We start from the raw sequence: 17,539 nt of genomic DNA on the forward strand, positions 1-17,539 counted from the left end.
AAGCAGAAATTAGTTTTGGTGCTTTATTGCACTGTTCAGTAGATTAAAACACGTGTAGATAGTTGTACTACCTTTGTTCACACGGTGATGAAGGTGAAGACACGTGGCTGGTTTTGGTGAGGTTACCATGGCAGCAAATTACCCTCATTTACTGTATCAGTGCGTGAACTATTTGGAGCTTCCTTCCGCAACCCACAGGACCATATTTGGACGTCACGTCCAGACACTGAACTGTGCAGCTCTGCTGCCCCCATGTGGTCAAAACTGACAACGTCAAGCTAGGCTTCCTGTGTCTGTCACAGCAACAGAGCACAAGTGGACAGCTGTTTGTTCAGCGAGTGGAAACAGAGCTGCACGTACAAAATGATAACTATAAACATTTATTTATTTTTTTTACAACTTTTTTGCACAATGGCTTCAACCGCCCCAGATCTCCTGGTGACCAAGATATCTGACGGAGATGATTTGACACATTCAATGAGCTTCGAACCTCTGTGTGTGTGTGTGTGTGTGTGTGTGTGTGTGTGTGTGTGTGTGTGTGTGTGTATGCCTCGATTATTGAGCTGGAAAAACAACACATTTAAATAAGGTCCTACAAAATAGTGAGTACAGATAAATCACCTTTGTTCAGCGGATTGAAACAGAACAACAACGACGCTGTAATCCAATCCACTGAGCTGCTTTTAGGGGGATTCATCTCTGTGATCCTGCTGATGGACCAATCTTCAGTCTTACTGAGGAACTGAGCTTCTGTTTGCAAAGATCTACATTTAAGTTTCTGAACTTCCTGGTATCTATAATTCATCAGACTATAATTCATCAGATTATAATTCATCAGACTATAGTTCATCAGACTATAATTCATCAGATTATAATTCATCAGACTATAATTCATCAGATTATAATTCATCAGATTATAATTCATCAGACTATAATTCATCAGACTATAATTCATCAGACTATAATTCATCAGATTATAATTCATCAGATTATAATTCATCAGACTATAGTTCATCAGACTATAGTTCATCAGATTATAATTCATCAGACTATAATTCATCAGACTATAGTTCATCAGACTATAATTCATCAGACTATAATTCATCAGACTATAATTCATCAGATTATAATTCATCAGACTGTAATTCATCAGATTATAATTCATCAGACTATAGTTCATCAGACTATAATTCATCAGACTATAATTCATCAGACTGTAATTCATCAGACTATAATTCATCAGATTATAATTCATCAGACTATAATTCATCAGACTATAATTCATCAGATTATAATTCATCAGACTATAGTTCATCAGATTATAATTCATCAGATTATAATTCATCAGATTATAATTCATCAGACTATAGTTCATCAGACTATAATTCATCAGATTATAATTCATCAGATTATAATTCATCAGACTATAGTTCATCAGACTATAATTCATCAGATTATAATTCATCAGATTATAATTCATCAGATTATAATTCATCAGACTATAGTTCATCAGATTATAATTCATCAGACTATAATTCATCAGACTATAATGACGAGATTTAAGGAATGTGCAATCATCCTCTAAAATGTGTTTTCTTGTGACATCGCTGCAATGTTCAGATCGTGTGTCAGTAAACAAAGTGCAACCCTCAGATTATCACTGGGACTGTAACTAAGTACTTTTACTCAAGTACTATTTAGGTAGATTTAATGCTACTTTATACTCCACTACATCTGAGAGGGAAATGTACTTTTTACTTGTCAACTGTAGTTACTTGTTGATAGTAACAGTTGATTAATATTTGTTCAAGTTTTACTTTTGATATTTTAGGTCAATTTTGAGTCTTTACTCTGTGAACGCCTCATGTTTCATTACGTTTACCACCACCAGCTGTAAATGAAGCCCCCTTATGTTCACCATCATTAAGACTCTGTAGAATAAATAATGTATGTGAGAGGACTGTTAACCCACACCGTAGTCATTTTAACACAGAGACCCTTGTTGCTGCGCCTTATTAAAAGCTCTCTCTGAATAATTTGCTCCGCATTTCATCTTTCCAAATTCTTTGCAGTCAGTTTCACAGGAAAGAAATCCACCACATGCTCACTCTGAGAGCAATCTGGTGCAGCGAGTTTAGTTGTGCTTTGCCAAGACTGAAGATATTGGCTCAACGCAGTACAAAGGAACTCAGTGACATTTGATTAATCGTGCTCAATAACTCAGATTATTCACTGACCTGGTTGTGAACAGTTTCCCTTTTCTGTCCAGACGCTGATGTACTTTAGAAGTACTTCTAACAAAGTACATCAGTGTCTGTGATCCTTTAAAATGTGATCCATAAATTACCATCAAGAACTGTGGGATTTGTGTTGAGTAGGCGACAGCTAACGCCTCAGAACCTCTGCTAATCACCACACTATTAAAACAAATAAAGTTTATCATTGTTGTTATTGTTATTATTAGTTGTAATATTGAGCCGGTTCATAGGGGCGGATGAAGACAACTTTCATCCACGCTGGATTCTTTCCCAGCATGCACTGGGCCAGAGACAGGCTACACCTGCACAGGTGTAGTTAAGTTTTCTGCTTATTTATACTTCTACTGCACTACATGTATTTAATAACTTTAGTGATTATTCATCAACAGGTGAGCACGTTTATTGAAATATTGATGTGAATAATTGTACCCAGGTCAGATACAGGAAGTAACACCTGGCTAACCTCAGCTAGCTTCAAACTAACCTCAGCTAACACATGGCTAACCCCAGCTAGCTCCAGGCTAACCTCAGCTAACACATGACCAACCCCAGCTAGCTCCAGGCTAACCTCAGCTAACACATGACCAACCCCAGCTAGCTCCAGGCTAACCTCAGCTAACACATGACCAACCCCAGCTAGCTCCAGGATAATCTCAGCTAACACCTGGCTAACTCCAGTTAGCTTCAAACTAACCACAGCTAACACCTAGCTAACCCCAGCTAGCTCCAGGCTAACCTCAGCTGACACTTGGCTAACTCCAGTTAGCTTTAGGCTAAGATCAGCTAAATTTAGGTTGTTGCCAGTTATTGCAGGAATAGACCAGATGAGCACATGTTAGCGAACTGTTGGCCACGATTAGCCCAGCATGTGACACATTAGCACCAGTCTAATCCAGTTCAGTACCAGTTTAATTCAGGTTAGCATCATGTTTAGCCACCTCAATTCTCAATATCCACATGTCAGCATTGAACTAGCACAGGTTAGCCTTGTTGCTATGCAGGTTAGCACAGGCGGAGTCTGTTTGTTTGTAGTTGATTTTTATTTTGTTGACATTTCATTGGATTTTTAAGACATTCAGATATAAAGAAATCAGAGTACCATCAGTCCTGTATAACTTTGTTTCATAGCCAGCAGGAGAATGAATTGACATCTGGTGTCCACCGGAGGGAGACAGAGTAATAAAAAAGGAAACGTCTCAGATGTTTTGTAGTCTTTTGTGGAGGCTCAACTCCAGGATCTCTCACTATAGAAACAGACGTATAAACAAAAGTAAAATAGACTTAAAATGACAACTTTAAAAGCGTTTTTTAGGAGCCTGAAGGTTGAAGCTCCATCCAGCCAGCAGACTGCTGACAAAAGTCACAAGCTGTGTGGTGAAGGAGCCGCTCCATGCATTATTCACCCCACATCTACACGGGACACGATGGGGTGAACGGTGCCAGACGTATGCACCACTGAGCTGTGTGTGTGTGTGTGTGTGTGTGTGTGTGTGTGTGTGTGTGTGCGCGCATATGTTCGCCGTGTGTGAGCGTGTCTCTGAAGTTTTTTGTTGGGAAAACGACCCTCAGAGTCTCCACCAAATGAATCCCTAAAAGCTCTGGTCAACAACAGAGAGGGAGAGAGAGAGAGAGCGAGAGAGAGAGAGACTGCAGATGAAGAACAATGTTGTTTCTGTGCACATTTGTCTTTTTACCTCTCTCTCTCTTTCTCTCTCTCTCCCTTCCTCTCTCTCTCTCTCTCTCTCTCTCTCTCTCCCTTCCTCTCTCTCTCTCTCCCTTCCTCTCTCTCTCTCTCTCTCTCTCTCTCTCTCTCTCCCTTCCCCTCTCTCTCTCTCTCTCTCTCTCTCTCTCTCTCTCTCTCTCTCTCTCTCTCTCTCTCTCTCTCTGAGGGCCTGCTGAAGCCAAACCAGGCTTTGTGGTATTGTTAAATAAACAGCGGTTGGATTATCCATGAATAACTTAAGAATTCCTTCACCGTGATGTAATAGTTCTGTGTGACACGGTGCTCCAACAAATAACGATTAAAAGATTTGCATTGCTTCTCCTTTGTCTTTGACTCACGAAACCTATTTCGTCGACGTTTCGCCGAAAAAAAATGGTAAACCGCTTTGTTTTCAAGCTGAGTGCTCAGCAGACCCACAATACAGTACGAGCAAAATAACAATTATTTCAAAAATAATCACTGTTTTGCGCTGCTTGTTTTGCCAGATGGGAGGAGTTTGTGTGGCAACTTAGCTGACAGGGATCTGGTGATCGGGGGTAGATGTTTATTCATCTCCAAACTGTTTTTGATGAGCGAACTGAAACACACACACACACACACACACACACACACACACACACACACACACACATATCATGAGAATATATATATAGATAAGATACATTAGTTGAGACCGTGACACCGACCCTCACCGCGCTGCTGTTCAAACTAAAGCGGCGGAAGACATTTATGTAAAACGCATCACAATCACAAAGACAGGACTGTAGGGGAACGTCTCGTCCCCGCTGACGGAGACCTTCCAGATGAACCTTGTTTTTACACAGATGAGATGCTGCCGTGCGGTTTGGATGCTTCCCTGCCAACAGTATTCCAAATGTAAAAAAAAAAAAAAAGGAAATCTGTCCACTGTGGAAGTGTTCTTTCCAGAGGACACGGTGGACTAACTCACTCGTTCACTCTCGGTTCTACATCTGCACAAAACAACAACAACAGCAGAGCGTGACCGACGAGTATATAATGAAACAGCACCATTTCCAAATTCTAATTCCAGAACTGAGCGTGGCATCAGGTGTGACCTCGTCGGTACAAAGCACATAAAGGACAAGCTGGGTCGCTACGGCGTTCCTTATCTTCTTATTTTTCGCTCTGACGGCAGAGCCTTCACATTTAAAAATCACACTTCCCATTCTGCACCGTAGTCCTGTACAGGAGGAGGAGGCCCCACACTGTTGTACATCCTCCATCCTCCTCGTCTCTCTGTTTTCTCACACACACACACACACACACACACACACACACACAAGCGAAGATGTTGTTTGTCCTGGTGGTTGTTGTGTTCTTCTGCGGCGTCGGTGAAACGGGGAAGGAAAAATCAAGCCGCTGTTGCCGGCTCGGAGCAAAGTGACAAGGAATGACTCCGACTGAACACGAGCGCACACGGCGGACAAACACGGCGGACGTGTCGACAAAAATGTCAACGTGACGGAACAACGGCGCAACAAAATGCGCGACCTGACGGATGAAATTGAACGTGATTGAGACGTCCCTCATCCAGGAAGTGAAGTCAGGGTGGAAGTGAGTGTGGCGATCAGAGAGAGAGAGATTGTGCTTCATCAAGACAGAAACTCATATGAATTGATGCTGTTGAAATATGTGCATGTTGTCCATTCATCCGCAGTGTGCATGAGCCAATTTAATAAAGATGAACAAATCAATATTTGATATCGTGAACGGTGCTGCTTGTGGTGACAAACCCACGGAGGAACCATCACCCGGTTCTCCTCTGGCCTAACGGAGCATTTTAGCGTCTTTCAGCTCATTGTTTTTAGTTTTACTGTTGAGTCACCAAACGGCAGACGGACACCGTTAGCGGCTAGCTGGTGACCATGACGGAGCTTTAAGTAGCTCAAGAGACCGAAATGTCCCAAACTTTATAATTGGATAATATGTAAATGTTGTGTTTGTGCTGAACAGATCAATTAATGCAGAGCTAAGAATGTATGTCTTGTAGTTATTCTCAAAGGCCCAATCTGTTATTATTAACATTTCATGTTATTAATTCAAATAATTGAATAATTGACAAGAAATTCAACATAAAGAACTGCTTAAAGTTACCATGACAGCATATAAACAACATCAGAGAGCCTCGACACGTCCTGCTGTTGTCTAGTTTAGTCTGTATTTTAATGTTGCGATCAAAAATGTTGTTTAAAAAGGGTCCAGTGTTTGATATAGTGACATCTAGTGGTGAGGTTGCAGATTGCAACCGACTCCTCTTTTGGGGTGAACTGTCCCTTTAAGTAAGACAGGTATTCATGCATCTTTGTGTGCGTTTTTTTTTTTTTAGGTGTTTAAGGGTTTTCAGATCTGCAGCATGTGTGTAAGTTCAGCGTCGGGACACACACACACACACACACACACACACACACACACACACACACACACTCCTAACTTGGCTGGAAAAAGTCTCCATTGTTCTTTCTACTATAACTTTTATCTTTCCACACATATTAAAAAAGAAAAATAAGCCACGTGAAGTTCAACATGCTTTATAGTGTTAGAACATGACTGATGTCTCCAGGAACGTGAAGAACAGTGCGATGACTCTCCACACTGTGTCCCGCCCTTTTCTTTTTGGGAAATTACTGTTTTTGGCGGGGGAAATTCCTGCCGACTGTGAACTTAACCGTTGGAAAATGGTAGGTCTGCGTTGGAAAACACGTCTCCTGGACGTGGAGCGGCTTTTTGGGAAGAGAAAAAAAAGAAAAAAGCGGCATTCCAATGAGCTCAGACTTCCTGGCGAGTGACTCAGAACAAACTGTGTCTGACAGCTGACGGAGGCTCTTATTTACTCGTAACGAGCTGCTGGGGACAAAAACCAACGACATGTGTGCTGCGTGTAAACAACCAGAGCCCGGCTGACATACCGGCAGGCTGATATGACTGAGTGATATCGGCTCATCACACACATGCTAGTACCGGCGTGCGTTGTTGACGGAGAGAATATTGCAGCATTGTGAAGGTTATCAAGCCCTTCAGTCGTTCTCACTCCAATAATTATGCTTCAGGAGGACCAAACCGCCCTGTGACTTGGTCCTAATGTATATAAATAAATGACTGTGGAGATATGGTTCACTTTGCTGGACTCTCAATCAATTAATTCCAGTGAAAAAATTGCACAGCAGAGCATGCAATATGCCCAAAATCTACAGCAGGAAACAGTTAATCATCCTCCATAATTGATATCACGTTATATCATAAAGGGAACTTCTTAAAAAACCTTGTTTTTGACCTCTTTTAAGTATTCTCGAAGACATTTTCCCCCTTTTCTATTTTTATTTTTGATGTCAGAGGGCAGTGACAGAGCGGATGACGTGCAACATCTTCAAACTAAAACATTCGCAATCGATCGGCCAGTATCTTTGAAGACATCAGGACCGATTTTACATTACAGTCATTTATCACACGCTTTCATCCAAAGCGACTTACAATTCAGTATCTATCTACACACCGTAGACGCAGCTACGGGAGACATTTTTGGGGTTAAGTGTCTTTGCTCAAGGACACTTTGACATTGAGACTAGCAGAGCAGGAGCCGGGGATCAAACCGCCGACCCTCTGATTGAAAGACAGCCCTGCTCTCCACTTATCCACGGTCTACCCAATCAACTGCCATCACCTAGAGAGTAAAAATAATTGTTCAGCCGTAATATATAACATTAATATTCAGTCAGTCGTCTGAACGGTATCAGTACCGGCCTTAGATATCCAGTATCAGTCAGGCTCTGTTGCATCGCCTGGTCCTCTAGTATGGGTCTCCTCCATGTGGTATTTGGTTGTGTACACACACACACACACACACACACACACACACACACACACACACACACACACACACACACACACACACACAGGGCTTACTACTAATGCTGCAACTCAATACAGTGTGCAACTAAACGCAGGCTGATTAGGATGAGTAATTAAAATCAAAGCTTTTCTTAATGACGTTAAAGTCTTTAATCTGATGATCAGCCTCCTCCCAGTTAAAATCACCTAAATACGAAGACGACGCATATTTTAAAGAGCCCCCCCCCCAAAAAAAATAAATAAAAAATCAGCACGTTTTCCATTCACAGAGACATTTTGGCAGTTGAACAGAGATGGTGGATGACGTGCAACAGAGATCCTTGTCTGGACTCGATATGGGTGAGCTGCACCTACAGGGTCAGCTGTTGGACCCCTATGTCACCAGCACGCCCCTATTGTTCTCATTACTCACGTTCACATAAGTAGGACAGGGTTTCACAAATATTGAGGGTTAAAAGTTAAAAACAACAAACCAAACGTACATTTAATTTAAACGTAGTTATATTTCCTGTAAATTCGGTATTGCTAAAATTATAGTTTGTTACCAGCTGATGGGAAATTGCTTTTATTAAAATTGTATGTATTTAGTTTGTGCCTAAAATCAATTAAATTGAGTATAAAACACATTAGAATCACGATAACTCCTCTTTATGTCGTCATAATTAACTAAAACTGCAGAATGTTAGAAAGGACCAATCTGTCTGCAATAACCCCCCCCCCCAAAAAAAAAACCCCAACAACTACAATCTCCATCAGCTCAGGATCCTGTGTGGGCTGTTATTTTTTCTTTTTCAGCGGTTCAAGCTCGTGGGAGTCTCAGATTTCCGGGCTTCGGAATGAGCGCCTGAAGGCGGCGCCGGCCCTAGCGGTTGATCGCTGAGCTCGCGGGAGAGACTCATGGAGAGGGAGTGAGATGAAGTAGGACTTCAGACCGGGGATCATGGCGGCGCCTCTCGGGCGAGACGCCTTACCTGAACACTGGTCGTACGGCGTCTGCGGGGACGGCCGGGTCTTCTTCATCGAGTGAGTGGAGATACCGAGCGCGGTAACGCGCCGTCTCTCCCGGTTTAACGGGCAGTTGTGCGGAGTCTTGTTGCTAGTTTCCTTCCCGTCGGTGTAACAGGTGTTTTTTTTCTCTCTCTCTCTCTCCGTGTGTGTGTGTGTGTGTGTGTGTGTATGTATGTGTGTGTGTGTGTGTGTGTGTGTTTGCGCTCGTGCTCGTGCTCGTGCTGCAGCGATGAGGCGCAGACCACCACCTGGCTCCATCCGCGCTCCGGTGAACCGGTTAACTCCGGACACATGATCCGCTCAGGTAGCTAACGTTTCACCTGTGTGTGTGTGTGTGTGTGTGTGTGTGTGTGTGTGTGTGTGTGTGTGTGTGTGTGTGTGTTTACCTGCGCGTTCATGCTGGGCCCAGCCCGACAGAGGAGGTGCGTGTGCGTGCGTGTGTGTCACCAACAGTCGTTTGTTTTTGTTTTTATTTATTTTTTGTCATTTTGATTCCAGACCTACCTCAGGGATGGGAGGAAGGCTTCACGGACGACGCGGCCAGCTACTTCATAAAGTAAGTACCGCTCCCGCGCGCGCGTGCGTCTCCGTTATGGCGACGCTCACCTGCGCGTTACTCCAAAAAAAAAAAAAAAAAAAAAAGTTACCGAGCAGCTTAATAACATGGCTGCTGTCCGTGATTACCGCGAGGCCAGAGTGGATTTAAACGAGGTGTGACTGGGACTTACCTGCTGACCGAGTCACGACCCCGCTGCTTCCATTAGCTGCTGTGCGTGTGCGTGTGCGTGCGCGCGCGTGTGTGTGTGTGTGAGGAACACACTCTGGTGCACGTTGCAGTATTTAAATTGTTGCATGTTAGTGATACTGAGGTATAGTATTGGAAGAAGTACTGCAACCACAGAAGTAAAAGTAACAAATACCACAGTGCAGAAAGGAGTATAAGTACACATGCGTGTATCAGATATACTTACTGCAGAATGAACCGTTTACCATTGTTATATATTTTATAAATTACTTCTTAATTACCTTTGACCCTCCACATGTTCAGCATCCATCCTCCTCAATATTACAAATATCAGACGACGGTGTATTTGCTGATATGTATTTTGCTTGTGTACTTAAATCAGATACCGTCTTTAAGGACAATTTGTTTGTTCCTTAGCAACAGACTGTGTACTCGGCCCTTCCTTCTTCTTCTGACCCGAGTCCTGAAAATGATGTCAAATCTTATTTTCCACGTTTCACAATTCTTCCGTATTAATGTGTTGCATTCTGGATCTGTTGAAGCGTCGTCTGATGAAGTTTCTCTATTCGTAAGCGGTGGAGCCCTCTTCTCGTTGCCCTTGATGTTTTTATTTATATATATATATATATATATATATATATATATATATATATATATATATATATATATATATATAAAATCGGTGGAGGAAATGATGAGTCACCTCCATTGTGGCCGCGTTGAGAATACAGCGTCGCTGCTCATGGTTTCATGGTTTCATGGTTTCAGGGTTTCAAGTCGCATGTTGTTCCTGACGTGGCGTCGATGAACACGATACAGCTACAGTGGATTTAGAAAATGGCGATGTGTGGCAGTGAACTTAACAGAGAGCAAATGAGACGAGAGTTACGCCCTGTGGTCCCTCCGTGTCCCTCCCCGGGACAATACTTTGCCGGCTTTGGAGACGGAACCGTCGTGGCTCTAGCTACTCAGCTTCAGCCGCCGTGAACCTCCCGGAGCTCTCCACCCGGAGCTCTCCACCCGGAGCTCTCCTCCCGGAGCTCTCCACCCGGAGCTCTCCTCCCGGAGCTCTCCACCCGGAGCTCTCTCCTCCCGGAGCTCTCCTTCCCGGGAACTCTCCTTCCCGGAGCTCTCCTCCCGGAGCTCTCCCTCCCGGAGCTCTCCTCCCGGAGCTCTCTCCACCCGGAGCTCTCTCCACCCGGAGCTCTCCTCCCGGAGCTCTCTCCACCCGGAGCTGTCCTTCCCGGAGCTCTCTCCACCCGGAGCTCTCTCCCACCCGGAGCGCTCTCCCACCCGAAGCTCTCCCACCCGGAGCTCTCTCCTCCCGGAGCTCTCTCCACCCGGAGCTCTCTCCACCCGGAGCTCTCCCACCCGGAGCTCTCTCCACCCGGAGCTCTCTCCTCCCGGAGCTCTCTCCTCCCGGAGCTCTCTCCACCCGGAGCTCTCTCCACCCGGAGCTCTCCCACCCGGAGCTCTCTCCACCCGGAGCTCTCTCCACCCGGAGCTCTCTCCTCCCGGAGCTCTCTCCTCCCGGAGCTCTCCTCCCGGAGCCATTTTCACGAGTCAGCACTGATGTTTTTCAACGCAGCACAGTCGTATCATTTAGTTTATAGATTAACAAACACGTTGAAGGGTGCAGTTACTCGTTCAATGTTTTTTCGGGTGGATGTTTTCCTTTTAACCTTCGTCTACATTTTGCTCCTAGATTCTGCACCGTTCCCTAAACGGAGACAGAGTAGACTGCTTCTCAGGACTGATTGGGACCCCATGCCTCCACACACACACACACACACACACACACACACACACACACACACACACACACACACACACACACACACACACACACACACACACCGTCTTGCCGTTGTCTTTTTCCTGTGTGTGGGTTTGTTTGTGAGGCTCCCGGGTGGATAATTGATTTCTCCGGTTGTTGAATATTCATATGAGCGCAGCCAGCTCTTCCTCTGAAGCGTCTGTAGAATGGAGAGTTAACACTCGTTAGATTAGTCGCTCACTAATCCCTTGTTTTCTGACGTCTCGTAATCTCCTCGGTGGGATTCACTGTGTGTTTTCTTTATGACCGGTGCTGACAGAGATGTCAGTGTCACTGCAGATAGCGGAGGGCAAAGGTCGCTCGTGTTGCCGTCGCTGTCGGTAATTGCTTCAGTACAAACAGTGTGTGTGTGTGTGTGTGTGTGTGTGTGTGTGTGTGTGTGTGTGTGTGTGTGTTTCTTCTTTTTTAAGTGAAAGCTGCTTTAGATTTTGAGTAAATGCTGTCGCTATTCAGGCTTGAAATATCTTGTTGTGTTAGACACTGATTAAAATTCACCAGAATCCGTCCTGATGTGTGACTCACACTGTGTGTGTGTGTGTGTGTGTGTGTGTGTGTGTGTGTGTGTGTGTGTGTGTGTGTGTGTGTGTGTGTGTTCTACGGCACTCTCTTAAAAAGATATCCTGAATGGAGTCATTGAAGAATACATGAAACTGGCAATTACTGTTTCTTCCGGTTTAAAATAAAAACCTTTTTTAATTTATTCCAAAACGTCGAGCTTTAACGCGTAGCTCCGTCTTTTAATTGGGTTGTCGATGCTTCAGACGTGTAAATGTTGTGTTTTGGTAGTTTTGGAAAGCCCCCCCCACCCCCCCCCACCCCCAGAAGCATGAAGCATGAACAAACAAAAGTTTATTATAAGACTATTATTATGCAATAATCCAAATAGTTGCAGATTTCTACCTGCTGACGAATCAATTAACGACCTGTGCTTGCTCTACTTTTAACGAGCTAACGGCTAACTTATGATTTAAACGTGTTAGTTACAGTGATGTACTGTAGATGGATTACACAATAAAGATGGAGGACTTGATGGAGAAGTGTCTCTTAAAGTGGGGTTTATTCTGCAGGTCGAAACTTTCAACTGAGCGTGTTTGTTCACCGTCTCTCTCCAGGCTTATGAATGGTATTTCTTGAACAGAAGTAATATGTTGGAATAATAACAAGCCTGAAATCCAATATTGACTTCAGAGGACTATTCATCTAGAGGCCGTGTTATGTAACTGCCCCCCCCCCTCCCCCAGGGCAGTCTGTTCTGGAGCCTCTTCTGTCCGAACATTTGTTTCTTCATGTTTTCGTTACAGGGCCCTCCCTCTGTGTCTCACGGAGCGCTCGGCTTTTCCGCTTGTTCTGAGGAAAAAAGGGGAGTTTTGATTCCTCTCCGAAGCGGGAGAGTGTTCGTGTTTTACAGCAGTTTCCTGCTTTTTTTTTTTAATCATTCTGAACGCCGTTAACGGAGAGATCCTCGGTGGTTAAGAACAAAAAAAAAAACACAAAACCCCGGCAGAGACGAGGCGTGGAATGCCGGGAACGCCGGACTGGTGGTGAATAAATAACAACGCACGGTAAGCTCGACCTAGTCCGTCCCTCGGGCGGAGGTCACCGGAGGGACGGAAAACAACACTGGAGGAAGTAACGTCCAATCTGTGCGCAGCCACGACCAGCAGCCATTTCTCAAAGTAACGCAAACAAACATAAACGGCATATTTCCTCTGCATCCTGATGGTTTAATGGCACAGGACTGGAAAAAAACCCCCCGCTTAAACCCGTCAATCGATTATCAGAAGGGATCATTTCTGCACGACTTCTAGTCAACCCAGAAGAGGTGTCGAGAGCCTCAGAGGGAGTCTGGATCATTGAGCTGTCATCACGTCCTCAGGGCTCAGCAGGTTTCCAGCTGTAATCATCACACTGTCTCAATGGTCCGTGTGAACATCGCTCCGTTGATGAGCTCATTGTAGACGTAGCAGACTCTTCCTCCGGCTCCTTTTCCTTTTAACTTCCTTCCTGATGTTCACACGTAATAACCCCCCTGATGTCCCCCTGAGGACAAGTGGGACGTAAGTACAACTTTGAAGACGTCCACCTCCGCTGCGCTACACCCACCCTCTCGTACCTCTCCTCAGGATTGCTCGGAGATGTTTGTTTGTCCGACGGATGTTCTGACTCGCTCGCCCTCGGCGCCTCTGTTCTCGTGTTTTGCTCACGCATGGGTCTTCCTCCTTCCTCCTCTTCGGTCCTGCAGCCACTCCCAGCGGGGGGGGGGGGGGGGCTCCTGGTAAAGGGAGGAGGGGAAGCAGATCCGATCAGATCTGAGGAAGGTTAAAGCTCCTGCAGGAACGTCAGGGGAGGGTTTAAGGGAGGCAGCAGGGGAGAGGGACAACGAGTGAGAGACACACACACACACACACACACACACACACACACACACACACACACACACACACGGTGAGAGACCGGGAGGTGTCAGAGATGTCTGTTGCTAGCAGAAGACAGCTGGTTCTGTCCTGTTGCTCGTCGTCCTGTAATCTAGAGAGGTGTGAGAAACACGGTCACCGCTCTGAGCCCGTTCAGAAGCTCAGAAGAACCTTCTGAAGCCATTTCAGTGAAGCCAGTAGCTTCAGGCATTCGTCCGGCTGGAAAACCAAACATTCTCTGGGTTTTCCGGCTTTCTCGGATGTGTGGAGGATTCGCTGCCGTTTTTCTCTGTTTTATGTTCGTTGGAAAAGTGACATTTTCCTGATTTTTGTTTTTTGACGTATTTTAGACTAAGCAATTTAAAGGATGGGTTGAAAACAGAATAATAAAAAAAAATAAGCACGAGCTGTAAGCTTCCTTTTTGTGCCAGGTTGCTCAAAACCATCCCGGCACATCTCCAACCGCTCCAGAGCGTTTAGTGTCGGTCACACGGGTGCATTAGAACGGCTTTAAACTGCCATCATCTGCGCTGTGTTGACCCGAGGGACTCGACTTCAGTCCAAACAGTCTGTTAGTGCACCCGGTTGAGTTTGAGTCACAGTACATAAGAGATCTACTGACTAGATATTTTTTCCCTTGACCTTTCAACCACATGTCATGGTCCTCCTTACATCAAAGAGGCTTTATGCGAGTGCAAAAGATAAGATCAGATAAGATAGCAGCCCCACCACTCCTGAAGCTGCTCAGGGTGAGTTAAATGGTTAATATTTAGTGAATGCGTGTAGACGACGATTGATATACATGGTCTGTGACTGCAGGGCTCAACAATAAGGATAAAAAAAGATTAATAAAGTGTGTTCGGGGTGATTCGGAGCTCTGACGCTCTGGTTGTTCCTCGCTGCTCGGTGGGATGACCTTCACCAACTGATGAGTCACAGAACACGCTGGTGTTTCCCCCGGTAAAATGCTGACGGACGTGAGCAGGTTTGACGTATTAAAGGCTAGTTTTTTTGTATTCATTTCTCAAAGCGTTCGTGTTTGAGGAGAGCGCCGAATGGACCTAAGTATAGATCGTTGTTTGCAGAGAAGGCCACGCCGCGTTCGAGAGGATCCACCTGAACGGCCGCCGCAAAAGCGGCCGTTGGCTCACGTGGAAATGGACGAACTTTTAAAAGCAAGAAAAGGTTCCCCTAAAACCGTGATGGGTAATATTTGTGAACCTGCTGATAAAACCGGCGGATCGTGTTATTAAAGGCGTGAGAACGCCGGGGGGTTGGTTTGCGCTCGGCGTCTAAAGCTCTTTGTCCCGCCGGATGTAAAAAGAGGCTTTTGTTTTGCCGCGGCTAAAACCAAAGAACCAACAGTTCTCCCCGGCAGACAAATAAAAGGCTGGAAGAGAAAGCTTTTGTCAACAACGGCTTCTTTTTTTTTTTTCCATCGGTTCGAAGGTGCGAAACCTGTTTTCCGTGTTTGCTTTCGGCGCACTGGGAAAGTTAAAGATTGTTTCTAAATGTCAGCCCAAGGACGGCGTTTCTAACCGATGTCGTCTTCGCCGGCTGTGTTCCATACTTAATGACGTTCCCTGCAGATATTTGCTTTCCAACACCTGCTTTCAGCTACCGAAGGCTCACTTCAGCAACATCTGCCAGGGTTATATGACGTGTTTACGTGCCTTTGCCTCTTTTAGATTGTGAGAGTAAATTAGTAACTAGTGAGGTTTGAATGTTTTCGGAAGTTTAAACTGAACCTTCAAACTCGAATCGACTCGCGTTTGATCGAAGTTCTCCGGCTGCATGGCTGGAGCGTCGGGTGCCCTTCATGGAGCGCTCCTCAGGTGTTTTGGCAAATTGAGGAATCGCAGCTGTGTAGCGACGATGCTGTCATAGCTCGGTGGTGGTTTCTTTGGCTCGGTTTAATAGTTTCTGCATGAAGCCCGAAAGAACAAACACGCTCCGCAGGAATGCAGACTCTTTTGTGGAGCGAATGTTTGATGTTTGTTTTTGCCTCTGAAGGTGAGGATGAGGACTTTTTTTCTTTTGTAGTGAATGACTTTGGAAATGAGACTTCATCAAATCCAGGAAGCTTCCCAAGAGATGGAGTCGCTCTCACCGTTCCTCTCTGTCTCACTTTCTCTGTCTCACTCTCTCTGACTCACTCTCTCTGTCTCACTCTTCTCTGTCTCTCTCTGCCTCACTCTCTCTGTCTCTCTCTTCTCTGTCTCTCTCTGCCTCACTCTCTCTGTCTCTCTCTGTCTCACTCTCTCTCTCTCTCTCTGTCTCTCTCTGTCTCACTCTCTCTCTCTCTCTCTCTCTCTCTCTGTCTCTCTCTCTGTCTCACTGTTCCTCTCTGTTTCACTCTCTCTCACTCTTCTCTGTCTCACTCTCTCTGTCTCACTGTTCTCTGTCTCACTCTCTCTGTCTCACTCTTCTCTGTCTCACTCTTCTCTGTCTCACTCTCTCTGTCTCACTCTTCTCTGTCTCACTCTCTGTCTCACTCTTCTGTCTCCATGTGATCAGCTGGTTTTGGTCCGTCGTGCTCATGAACTCTTCTTCTCTGGTTTTATGTCTCTCGCTGTCCTTCATGTGTTTTTCTGTGTGTCTCTCTGGGAGGTCAACAGTGTGTCCTTCCTCCAGGTCTTCAGTACGCCATGCTTCTTCATTCACCTCATTGTTTTCGGCTAACCTTGCAGCCACGAGTTAGCCGAAAAAACGTCAACGGGAAGACCTTTGTGCCGTTTGAAGACATCGTCCTGGAGCTCTGGGAACTTGTTTTGACATTGTGTCGCCGGACGATAATGATCTGATAATAAAGGCCGTATAAAGTACAATTTCCTTGAATCCATGATTATTAGATATCAAGAAACTGACTCAGCTTCATGCTTTATTCACAAAGGAACCAAACAGCATTGATGCTGTGCTTCAGTGTTGGGCAGACGCATCGTTCTCTCGGTATATTCATGTTTTAGAAGTGCGGGGTAAGTTTTAAAACGCCTAACCCCCCCCCCCCCCCCCAAAAAAAAAAAAAGAATCTCTTTTTTAAATGTTTAAAGCTGTGAGCTGCAGGTCTCCAGGAGGGACGTCAGGTGTGAGACGTGAGCTCAGAGCAGTGAGTCAGTGTTTATGGCTGACTCACTCTATTCATGAAACCCCACAGGCCTCAGTCTGCATCACCACTGGCTAATGATTTATCAACAGCTCAGTGTGTGTGTGTGTGTGTGTGTGTGTGTGTGTGTGTGTGTGTGTGTGTGTGTGTGTGTGTGTGCTTTAACACATTCCTATTTCTTTGGTTCATGACACCGGACAAACTCCGATAAAAGAGAAAAATGCTGGGCTTGAAAGGCTTCTTTTATTCCGTCCCTCCACAAAGTCACAGTTTAACGCATATCTTTACCAGCTTCATCTAAGGCAGCACTAAGGTGCTTAATATCTCTTTTATTATTCCACACGATAATGGAACAAATCATCTTGAGATTCAGGCCAGACGGGGAGTTCAGCTACACTTGAAAAAAATAAAAAAAATTACTGTAAATTTCATGCTGAAAAAACATCATTATTCAACAGTCTTGTGTGACGTGCAGCGGTGATAACGGCCCACTCTGCTGGGTGTAAATGTGCTGCTGTTGGTCTCAGGCGAGTCAATCGTGGCGTCCCTGTTGAATTTAATGTATTTTAAGGTGTCTGGTTAGA

At 45.0% G+C, this 17,539-nt stretch overlaps 1 protein-coding gene across 2 annotated transcripts in view; it reads left to right on the forward strand.

Annotated features, from left to right (window-relative positions):
- Window positions 1-8,735: 8,735 nt before the first annotated feature.
- plekha7a (pleckstrin homology domain containing, family A member 7a) overlaps window positions 8,736-17,539 on the forward strand; it is a 94,380-nt gene continuing 85,576 nt past the window's right edge. For both annotated transcript variants that reach the window (XM_068722488.1, XM_068722490.1), the window contains exons 1-3: window positions 8,736-8,871; window positions 9,084-9,160; window positions 9,355-9,412. In XM_068722488.1, coding sequence (XP_068578589.1) covers window positions 8,789-8,871; window positions 9,084-9,160; window positions 9,355-9,412 — 218 coding nt within the window. In that variant the 5' untranslated portion in view covers window positions 8,736-8,788. The remainder of the gene's footprint in view (window positions 8,872-9,083; window positions 9,161-9,354; window positions 9,413-17,539) is intronic.

Source organism: Cebidichthys violaceus, unplaced genomic scaffold (assembly GCF_023349555.1).
Source record: "Cebidichthys violaceus isolate CVI_PGR_0920_01 unplaced genomic scaffold, fCebVio1.0.p SCAF_3, whole genome shotgun sequence".
Lineage (NCBI taxonomy): Eukaryota > Metazoa > Chordata > Actinopteri > Perciformes > Stichaeidae > Cebidichthys > Cebidichthys violaceus.